Here is an 11,326-nt window from a genome sequence, read left to right on the forward strand (position 1 = left end):
GAAGACCCCGCCACCTCCTAAAGCCAGTTGGGGGCGGGGCTTCTAGACCACAGCATTTAGGATTGCTCCATCTTCCATGCGCTAGAGGGGAGATCAAAGAAAGTACTTCTGCACCTTCTGCCGGTTCCTTACCACTCAGGCCACGAAGACGATGTACTTATTTCCCTACTAGTGTTTCCATCTTAACCTCTTTCTGCCTCACCGCTCCACGCAACCACACAGTTCAGGCTCCCCTCCCTACCACCACGCAGTGGCTCTTCCCAGTTTGACGCATTGCAGGGAAAGCCGGACCAATCGGCGCCGCGCTCTTATTTCCGCTATGGCCCGGGCCCAATAGCGGCGCGGCTGACACCAGGGACGCGTCACGAGCGGCCTAGCGTGTCCCTCCGCCGGGGAGGAAAGTGGTGTGGACACAGGGGGCGGGGCGCGCGGCAATGGAAAGTAGTCCCGTTGCTGGTTCGCACGCACGCGCGCGACCAGCGGCAAACCCCGGCTCAGTACAGGGTGGGAGCGGGAGATTCGCGGGCCCAGCCGCGCGGCTGGGGCGCGGAGGGATCCGCGGGAGTCGCAGTGCGGCGGCACGTGGGCCGGGTGGGGCGGGGCGGGGCCCAGCGAGGCGGGGCGCGCGCGGCGTCCGTTGTGGGACCGTTGGGGCGGGCAGCGGTGGCGGCGGCGCGCGCTGCGGGCAGAGTGTGGAGGCGCGGACGCGCGGCGGAGCTTGAGCTGCTGCAGCTGCTGCCGCCGCCGGAGGAACCTTGATCCCCGAGCTCAGGACACCCCGGCTTCGCCATGGTGAGTGAGGCTTTGGGGCCGCAGAGGCGAACACGGCGCGGCAGGACCCCTGAAAGAACGAGTGGACCCAAAATGGGGGGAGTCCGGGCCCCGGGGGACGTCTCTGGACTCCTCGCTACCTCCCAGTCAGGGGGCATCTGAATCCAGAGGGGGACCTTTGGGTTCCAAAAGGGGGGTTGGGGACTTCCAAAAGCTACTTTAAGCACCAAATGGGTTGTTTAGACCCCAATACGAGCATCGGATCCTCAATGTTCAAGAGCCTTTGAACCTAGGATGAACCATCTGGACCCTCAGAGGGGGCGTTTGGACCCCTCCTAAGAGGCGTTTTGAACCTAGGCTAGGGTGTTTGGTCGTTGAGATGGGGTGTTTGGACCTCACTGGGGCGAGATAAGAAACACTGGCAGGGGTGGGGGTTATTTGGGCCCTGATGAAGGCTTTGGGTCCGGAGTGGATGCAGGGAAGAGGCATCAGGGCAGGCTGGACTCCTGGGGAGCGCCCCCAGAAGGCGCAGTGGGTAGCTGGGCCTGGGTGTTGATGGGGGTGACTTCTGCAGAGAGTAGAAGGAGATCTGCGAAGAGCAGCACTGCAGAATGGAGGAGGAGGGTAAAGCTCAGGGGAGGAAGGGCCTGGGGTAGGTGGTAGCGAAGGTTAGAAGATGCTCTTGAAGTCTGCGGGGAACGAAAAGGATTGGGGTTAGGCAGGTGGTTAAAGGGGATAATGGCAAGGCTGGTGTTTGCCAGTGGTGGAGCAGCTGGGGGCCTCGTGATCGAGTTCAGGGCACCCGGAAAGATGCCGAGGTTACTAGTGGGTTGAGGCTGTTGATCTAGGAGGGGGGTTGGGTTTGGGGAAGTCAGGGAAGAGTGTTGGGTTTGGGTCCATGAGAAGGTGGCTTTCCAAGGTGAGGGGTGGAAGAGGATGTGGGCTGGGGTGGCCCAGGGTGAGGTGGTAGGAGGCCTGGGGCAGGGAGGAGGAAATGAATGGCAGCCAAGGTGGGTCTAGGTTTGGAGATAGATGTGAGTACTTCCCTGGAAGTCTCCAGAGAAGAGCTGGGACAAAGACCATTCGGTCTGGATGGGGAGTGGGCTGCAGAGGCTGCAGGGAGGCCCCTTCCCCAAGAAGAACAGGTTGGGCAGAAGGCCCCACCCCCACCCTGGGAAGTGTGAGCAGGTGGGTGGAGTTGTTCAGGCCCTTATTGCGCACTGAAGCTGCATGAAATGGGGGGGGGGTCAAAGTTTAGGATGCATCACATGAGCCAGGTTTTAAGCCTTCAGCCTCACCTCTTCGCTACCCCTTTCAGACCAGGAGAGCGGCTTTTTCCAAACTGGAGTGCTTGTTTTCTCTGATCTCCAGCTCCACGCACATCTCTTCAACACACATCTCCTCAAGTATGCCAGATGACAGTGCAATACAGTGTGGCGTCAGTGACAAGCAGACGCCGATCCTGTAGCCTCAGGGTGGGGGCTGTGGAGCTTGGCCAGAGAGGACCTCCAGAGAGACCCCTTCTGAGGGCCACTTGCTCGCTCAGGGCTCTGAGTACTCCCGTTAATTCACGCAGCTGGACTTTGAGAGAAAACCAGCAGACCAGTTCTTTCCTACTCCCCATCGCCCACAACACCCCCAGCCCCGCCAGGCTCAGCCTCAGCCTCAGAACCGTGGGCAGCCTCCTCCCTGGCAAGGCTGGGCAGAGCAGCCAGCCACGCTGTGTATCAGATCTCATTCCTGCTGACACAGACTTGACAGCTCCTCTCGCCGCTGCCCAGCTGCCCCCTGCAGAACTGCTCTGAGGGGGCGCCGAACCACTGGCAGGTGCCAGCGGCCCCCCTACTTCCCAAATAGCACCCCCGGGCTTTGGCCCCAGGTAGTTTCTCTTTCCAGTTGTAATCAGCAGAGTATGGGTGGGACAAGCCCCGTAAACTGGCCTTGGACGGACTTTGGCCTGAGAGCTGCGGCTCCTCCTTGGGGCCCTGGCCCTGGTTTCCGATCTCATCTAACACTGCTCCCTGGCCTGGACTGGGGGCTGGGCAGAGCAGAGAAGTGACCCCCTCTTTCCCTCCCCAACCCCGCCCTGACCCCACCCCACGAGGTGTTCCTTGTCCAGGCGCATGCTGGAGCCCAGGATAAGGGAAAGGGGACAGGACACCAGCTGGGTTATTTGGGAGGCAGTTTCTGGTAAAGGCTTAAAATCTTCAGTCCTGGAAAGGGAGGGAGCCCTGGAAGGGTCCCCCCAGCAGTGATGGCTTCGAACAGGTCATCAGTTTGCTGGGTGGCAGCCACGAGTTCAGATTTGTAGCTTGGAGCTAAGACCTTCCCTCCACCCAGCAGGGGAGAGGGTCTCCTGACCTGGAGGGGGATTGCCTGGCTGGCCCCTGGCACAGCCACACCTATTCAGGGGCAGTGGGCAGCCCCAGCCCCTGACAGCACTTCGCAGAGGTGGGGGAGAACTGGGCTTCCTGTAGGGCGGCGTGGCGCGGTGGGGGTGGGAAGGCCCTGGTTGGGCTGGCTTTCATCTAGGCCAGGCGAGAGGATGGGGAGCAGGGGGCGGCCCTCCTCCCCAGGCTGCTGCTCTCCTCTCTGATAGTCCTCTTCCCCTCCCCTGGCACTGCCTGGCCTTGGTAACCAGAGCCCACCCTCTCCTCTCACTTTCCCTGAGCAGCTTCCGCGGGTGGCAGGATCCTGGGGACCGGCCCAGGCCGCTTCGCCCACAGGAGCTGGAGGAAGAGGGCAGAACAAGGGGCCTGTGGGCCTGGGGCTGCCGGGCGGGCGGCTGGGGGCCCAGCAGCGCCTAGTCTTTTTAAGGCAATGAAGGACTCCAAACCTTCCTTTGGACCTTGGACTTTTCTAGAATGAGCATATGGGGTGCTTTTCTCTCCCCCCCCCCAGCCATCTCTCCTCTGTCCCCATCCTTTTGATTTCTAATGTGACCATTTCTTCATATTTGGGATGGGGTGGGCGTTTGCGGGGTAGTTGCTAGCTTCCATGGAAGCTCTGGAACCTCTCTGTAGAATAATGCAAATACTGCAGTTTGCACCATTTGGGGGAACTCTCAGACGAAAAGCTAGCACCCTGCTATAGACTCGGAGCCGCCTTCCCCTAATTGTAAAAGGAAGTCAGTGAGGAGGAGGGGCACCCAGTCTGGACCCACAGTGGTGAGGGGAGGGAGGTGCCTTCTTGGCCCCGATCTCAGAAACCAAGGGAAATGTATCTTTTTGCTGCCTGCGTGGGGGTCAGCCCTGCACCTGAGTCCTCCCAGAGGGGATCCTGGACCTGGCCCGCTCCCAGCACACAGCACAAGGAAAGCTAGTCTTGGCCTCTCCGCCCCACCCCCAAACCCCGCATGCAGCAAGGGCTGCCTGCCACCGGCTGGTGTCCTGTCTCCAGAGTGGCCAGGGCTGGAAAAGGTTAAAAACTGCAGCGCTGCTGGGGAAGCCGACTTTAGTCCTGCAGCCTCTGCCACCGCTGCCGCTGCTGCCCTCTGCAGTCCCCTCCCCGACACTTGCCCCTCGTGTCCAAGGGAAACAACAGAATGATGCCCCGAGCCATCCCTGTGTGCAGGGGAGGGGAGCAGCTGCCTCCGGCCTGACCCGGCTTCTCTCGGGCACTCGGAGCAACTCAGAGCCACCAGTGAGGAGCATGTTTGCCAGTTGGGTGCCCTGCGCTTGGACTTAGCACCTCCAAATAGCTGACACAGAAACCAGCAGAGAGCCCCAGACGCTGGCCCGGCCCTACCCAGAGACTGGCCTGTTTCAGTTTGGAGCCTCCCAGCGCTGCTCGATTGGGCCTCCAGGGCAACTGCTCCCTTCACTCAGCCCTGGGCTCCCTGCAATGGCCTGACTCTGAGCCACAGCCCCGGGCTGTGCCAGGTGCTCCTCCCACCCTTGGGGTCAGGACCCGAAACACTGGGGTCTGGGGCCCTGGGTCAGCCCAGCCAGGGTGCCCTGCCCACCTGAGTGCCGGTCCTCCTGAATCACCAGACTTGGGCCCTGGCCCTGCCACACACCTCCCTCTGCCATGTACGTGGAATGCCACTCGGAGCTGGACTCTTGGGGGTGGTGGGGGCTGGGCTCGGTGAGGAAGGGGTGGTCGTGGCGGCCACCGGCCCAGTGACTGACTGTCCCCTTCCTGCTTTTCCAGGCTGACCAACTGACTGAGGAGCAGATCGCAGGTGAGATTGCCCACCCCACCCTGCACCCCGCCTCAGGAAGGCCTCCCCAGCTGAATCTTACTCCTGCCAGGGGTGACATCTGACAGATGAACTCATGTGTCCCCTAAGCCACCTAGTGCTACACCTGGTGCTCAGAAGGTTGATGACAGGTGTAGGAGACCGCCCCGGTGCCCCAGTGACTCCCGACACTGCAGTCCCGAGGCAGGCACCAAACCAGCCCTGAAGGCTGCGTTCTCCTTCCGACCGCCAGTCCTCCGGGGTCTTCTAGTCGGTGGCTGCTGGGTGAACCTGCTCTCTGTCCTAGCTCCTGCCTCCCTGCCCCCCCTTCTGGAGCCGCCCACCAGCTGGCCTGACCCTCCCTCCCTGCACTTCTCCGCACCCAGCACTTCTCCGCACCCAGTGCTCCCCTCGGCACGTGCTCACACTCACCAGAAACGCATCCCTTGCCCCAGGTCTCTGCATGGGCAGCAACTTCTCCTCCTCTGTCTCGGTTCACTTGTCACCTTAGAAAGGCTATCCCTCTCTCCCTGTCAGACAGACCCGCCCTAACTCTGTCCTGTCATTCTGTCTGTGGCCTCCGAGCCGTTCCCAGCGTCCCTGCCCACTCTGCCTCCTGGCACGGGCTGTGTGTGCTTGGGGCTGGGGCTCCGTCTCCGTGTCTGCTGGTCCCTGCGCACCTGTCAGAGCCCGGAACCTGGCGGGCGCATGGGTGCTCCGTCGGTGTTTGTGGGCTGTGTGATCCACAAAGGAACCCTCACAGGCGTGCCAGTAAACCATAAGGAACCCTCGGGTCCCATCTGACTCATTTTTGTCATGTGTCGGAGAGTTCTGCACACCTTTGGGGCCACTGGGCGACTGAGGGGGGTTCTGGGGCCCCCGCTCTCCGCACCGAGGTGCCTGAGGACAGAGACCAGCCCTCGGTCCCCTCCACAGTCCCAGCCAGCACGGCAGGTGGGAGCAGAGGTTCAGAGCAGGGGCCTTGGCCCCGGCGGCTGCCCACACGGCAGCGCTGCTCTCTTCGCCAGCCGCGGGACCAGCACTGGATGCCCAGTGGGTGGAGGTGGGGGTGGGCTTGCCTTCTCTCCTCCCCCGCCCCCCTGCACGTAGAGTCACACTTTTAGCTTCTCAACTTTGACCCCACTGAGGCAAGCCCGAGAACTGCCTCGTTGCTTAGCAATCATGAGTTCAGGGTACGAATGTGACCCGCTCCCTGCCCCCACCCCATCAACAACAAGGGAGGTGCCGGCATCCCTAAGGAGACCCTTGCTGTCTCCCCAGGGCCCAGAGGCTCAGGGCCCAGCTCCTCGGCTGCGCGTGCGACTCCCACTGCACCTGCCACCCACGGCCCGACTCTGACCTCGAGTAACACCAACAGCCCGCTCCCCACCCTGTTCTCATTAGCACGCTGCCCCCCACCCCCACCCCAGCCCACACCCTCTGGGAATAGGCTGCTGGGCATCTGCTCTCCCAGGGTTTGGGGGTAGAGAGCGCCGGATGCCAAAACGGGCCTGGTGGGAGGGCAGGGCCACGTGCTCCTCTCCCTCGCCTGACACGTCCCCAGCTGTGGCCCTCCCACTCGGTACCACCAGCTCCTCATCCTCCTGGCTTGGCAGCCATCCCCTCTCCTGCCATCCCCCCACCCACCCCACGCACCGTCCGTCAGCCGAGCTCTGCTGCCGGCCACCCCCACACTGCACACAGCCGCTCGCTCCTCTGGAAGCTGGGAGCGGTCCCAGGGAACGGGGCTGGCGGTGTCGGTGAGGAGGGACGCAGTGCCAGCCAAAGGCCTTCTGCAGCCACCTCCCCCCGCCCCCCAGCCAGTTGACCTTGGCTGGCATACTTTAGACGGAGACTTCTCTTGGCTCTCGTCCACTCCATGACATTGGTCCATTTCATCATTTGAGGGAGAGGCTGAGTCCAGGGACAAAAAAGAAATGTGGAATCATCTAGGGACAGTGTTAGCTCGTTCCCCTCTGCCCTCCCTGAGCGAGGCTGGCCCAGCGGAGGTGCCCGGTGAGCGGTGCTGAAGGAAGGAAGGGGCCGCCCGAGCCCAGGAGCGAGCCCGGACCCGAGGGCAGCTCTGGTGTCTTGAGGGGCGCCTGGCCCTCGGCCTTCCTGCAGGAGTCCGCACCCCAGAGCTGGGGTCTCCCCATGGTCCTGGCCTCTGACTCGTTCCCTTTCTTCCCCCAGAGTTCAAGGAGGCCTTCTCCCTTTTTGACAAGGATGGAGATGGCACCATCACCACCAAGGAGCTGGGGACAGTCATGAGGTCCCTGGGACAGAACCCCACCGAAGCAGAGCTGCAGGACATGATCAACGAAGTGGACGCAGATGGTGAGCCCCACTGCTGGGCACAGGGAGCCTTCCTCAGGGCAATGGGGGTCGCCTCCCAGGGCCCGGGCCAGGGGTGTTCCCAACTCCTTTCTCACCTTCCAGGGAACGGGACCATCGACTTCCCGGAGTTCTTGACCATGATGGCCAGAAAGATGAAGGATACGGACAGCGAGGAGGAGATCCGAGAGGCCTTCCGTGTCTTTGACAAGGTAAGCAGTCCTTCCAGAGTGGCTCTGGGACTCGGGCTGAGGGACAGCGGGCAGGGCTCCGGGACGCAGAGTCCGCACTGCCTGGGTCCCCGTGCCAGCCCCACTGCCAACTCACGCAGCAGCTCCAGGGAGCCCCTTCCTCTGCCCAGTCAGGGTGACAGACAGTCCCGCCCCGGCTGCCCTCTCCCACCGCCCCCCGGAAAGAGCAGGGGACTGCCTCCAGCTCAAAGCCTGTGCCTGTCCCCGCACACCAGGACGGCAACGGCTACATCAGCGCGGCGGAGCTGCGTCACGTCATGACGAACCTGGGTGAGAAGCTGACCGACGAGGAAGTGGATGAGATGATCCGAGAGGCTGACATCGACGGGGACGGCCAGGTCAACTATGAAGGTGAGCTGGCGCAGCCTCGGTCTGCGGGGCCAGGCCCCCAGGCCCTCGTGCGGGGAGGGCCACTCTCGGCCCAGCCCCACCCCTCTCCCCGGCTGACCTCTGCTCCCCGCTTCCCTTCCAGAGTTTGTACAGATGATGACCGCGAAGTGAAGATCCGGGCAGCTGGCGATGCCCGTTCTCTTGATCTCTCTCCTCGCGCGCGCTCTCTTCGACACTCCCCTGCGTTCCGGTTCTAGCAAACACCAGTCGGTTGACTGAGAATCTGATAAAGCCACAAAGGATTTGTCCCATGCTGCATGACTGCTCTTCCTCCCTCTCTCCCTCCCTCCCAGTCTCCTTCCACACCCTCGCCCCCTCCTCTGCCTTCCCCCTCCCACCGGCCTCTGCAAGGGCCTGAGGCGTTTATAATATGTGCCCCCCCCTTGGGGGCACCTCTGCCCTCCTCCTCCAGCCCGGGCACCTCTCCTCTGTTTCGGTTTGTTCCCTTCCATTTGTCATCTTATTTTGGGTGCTGGGGTGGCTGCCAGCCCTGTCCGGGACCTGCTAGGGGGGAGACGAGGCCCTCGCCCAGGCAGACGAGCACGCCTCTGTCATAGCATGCAACCAGCCCTGTGATTCTGTGTGCAGATCCCAGCAGCCTCCGGGGCGAGGGGCCGAGACAGGTGTTCTAGAAGGACTGGGGCTCGTGGTGTCGGCTGGATGTGGCCCTGGAGGGGGTTGAGGGGCCAGGGAGCCTCGGAAGCTGGCATTCTTTTCCCACTTGAGGGGCCAACTCACGGCGGGGACAGGCAGAGTGGACAGCACCCAGGCCCCACTGGCTGCTGTCCAGAACCCTCCGATTGGCCGCCTGACGCCGGGCTGGTGGGGGCTGCCCAGTCGGCCGCACTGCAGACCGTACCTGCCCGTGTCCCTAAAGCTCCCCAGCTGTTCTGTACATACTTGGTGCTAACATCCCATGCCGCTCCCTCCTGACACCTGCCCACCCGCATCGCCATCCCCTCGTGGGAACCGGTGTGGGGATGGTCGCTTTGTAATGTGCTGGTTATCCTATTGGCTTCCCCCCCCCCCTTTACACCCCTGAAAACTTTAATTTTTGTCAGAACCATGCCGGGCTAGCTGAAGGGTGGAGAGAGGGAGGATGCGCCCCACCACACCCTCGGGAGAAAATACCTGCAATAAACAATCTTGTCGGCCGCAGCCGTCCCCTCCCGCTTCTCCGAGGTGACTCGGCAGGCCCCTCACACCCCGCTGTCTGTGCCCTCCTCTGCCCCGCCTCCCCCGCCCACCTGCCTGCCCCCACACGCCCCAGCGGAGAGCATGATCCGTGACCCTGCTTCTGACTTCCTCTGGGACAAGCAAGTTGATGTGGGCAGTTTGGTCGTCTGGGTTTTGTTTTTTCTTCTTTTCCCTTTTTCTGTTCATTTCATCTGTGCCCCCCCCCCCCCACTCCCAGGTCGATCAAGTGGCTTTTCCTGCCCAGCTTTGAGAGTCTCTTCTCGTCCACCCTCTTGCACCTGCCTCTGGGAGAGGGGAGGGGACCGAAGGGACAGGACATAGTGGGAGACACCCAGCAATAGCTGGGGGTGAGGGCAGGTAGGCGTGAAGCTGTGGACATTTTTGGAGTGTTTTGGTTTTATTTGGTTCTTTTTTTTTAAACCGGGCAATATTGTGTTCAGTTCAAGCTGTGAAGAAAAATATATATCAATGTTTTCCAATAAAATACAGTGACTACCTGATTGGCTCTGGCCTTCTTGGTTTCTGGGCCTGGGACCCTGTGGCCCAGTCGCTGCAGCCGAGTGGGCCCCTGTGGGCCAGAGTTGGGATCTTGGCCGGAGCGCACAGCCTTGCGGGGGCCGGTCAGCTTTGAGTGCTTGCCACGGGCCAGCGTAGGGGTGCACGTGTGTGCTGGAGACCAGCCCACCCTCGGGGCACAGGGGCATCACTCAGACCCTGTGGGGGGTTTCTCCGCAGGGTGCTCTGGAGGAGCGAGGCATTCACTGAAGGAGGCCATGGCAGGCAGCCTAAGCATGCCGCCTGGTCCAGAGCTCATGGGGGAGGGCCCGGGGCTGAAGGAGAAGAGAAGCAAAAAGCCCAGCGTACCTGCAGACCACACAGAGCTCCTTCTCCTAGGTAACTGGTGTGAAGAAAGGCCTGTGGGCCCGCCATGCCACAGGGGAGCCATGCCACAGGGGAGGGACGGAACAGCCCTTGGTGGGGAGCCTCCCCGAGATACATGTTTCCTGCCCTCGCTGCTAATGCCATCCACTCCCCATGTGGGTGCAAGGGATGAACCCTTAGTAAACACCTTTGCCTGGCTTTGGGAGGGCGGACAAGCCTGCCAAGGCCCAGCGCCGGGGGCCTTTGTGGCAAAGATTGGCCTGGGCTGGATCTTCCTGCTGTGAGCCCATCACCTGAGCCCCAGCTTCTTTGCCCCCTTTTACTTAAAAGGCTTACTTAAAGATTTTATTTATTTTTAGAGGGGTAAGGAGGGAGAAAGAAAGGGAGGGAACCATACATGTGCAAGAGACACATTGACCAGTTGCCTCTCAGGCGCCCCCTCCTGGGGACCTGGCCTGCAACCCAGGCGCGTGCTCTGAGTGGGATTTGAACTGGCGACCCTTTGGTCCACAGGCCAGTGCTCAATCCACTGAACCAGATCTTCCCCCTTTGCTGCCCTCTGGTTGTGGTCTGGCTCCTTGCCACAGTGAGACAGTAGAAACGTGTAAGAGCTCAGGGTCTGAGCTGACCACTGGCTCCAGCACTGAGCTTCCTCCTTGGCCTCAGGCAGATGACTCGTCCCCAGACCCCAGTGTCCCATCTATAAAGTGGGGGTGCCATCTCGTACACCGAAAGGTTGTGGGTTCGATGTCAGGTCAGGGCACGTATGGGAGGCCACCAATTGACGTTTCTCATACAGATGTTTCTCTACAATCAGTACACTCTGGGGAGCACTGAGAGAAGTGGGGGTGTGAGAGCACCTACCTCCCAGTGTCCAGCCAGGGAATGAGGAGCCGCGGGGCCAGGCCTGGGCATGGCGGGCGCCCAGCCGCTGTTCTCCGATCTGTGTGCGGTGCTGCTGGCCTTCCGGGCTCTACTCAGAACCGTGTCACCGGCCTTGATGAGTCCTCCAAGCAACCTTTTGGGCTGGACGCCATCAGCCCCCATTCCGCAGCTTAGGAAACGGCTATGAAGTCAAAAGTGGCAGGGCTGGCAAGTGAACCACATCTGACCCCAAGGAGTTCATGCTCAGCTGCCCAGTTTTGGAGTCAAGGGTCATTTTAAAACAAGGATTGGACTTCCGGCCACGATGGAGGCACAGGCAGACACCCTGTGCCTCCTTGCACAACCAAAAGAAGGACAACAATTTAAAAAAAAAACAACCAGAACTGACAGAAAATTGAACTGTATGAAAGTCCAACAACCAAGGAGTTAAAGAAGA

The 11,326-nt window shown here is 61.4% G+C and overlaps 1 protein-coding gene across 1 annotated transcript; it reads left to right on the top strand.

The window, feature by feature from the left end:
- Nucleotides 1–649: 649 nt before the first annotated feature.
- CALM3 (calmodulin 3) lies at nt 650–9,623 on the top strand. Its single transcript, XM_037059092.1, has 6 exons — nt 650–792; nt 4,924–4,954; nt 7,145–7,288; nt 7,391–7,497; nt 7,752–7,887; nt 8,009–9,623. Exons 1-6 carry the CDS (start codon nt 790–792, stop codon nt 8,035–8,037), a joined length of 450 nt encoding a protein of 149 aa, XP_036914987.1. The 5' UTR covers nt 650–789; the 3' UTR covers nt 8,038–9,623.
- The last annotated feature ends 1,703 nt before the right edge of the window (nt 9,624–11,326 follow it).

This window comes from Sturnira hondurensis, unplaced genomic scaffold, assembly GCF_014824575.4.
Source record: "Sturnira hondurensis isolate 20B ecotype Veracruz unplaced genomic scaffold, ASM1482457v3 Scaffold0001020, whole genome shotgun sequence".
NCBI classification, from domain to species: domain Eukaryota; kingdom Metazoa; phylum Chordata; class Mammalia; order Chiroptera; family Phyllostomidae; genus Sturnira; species Sturnira hondurensis.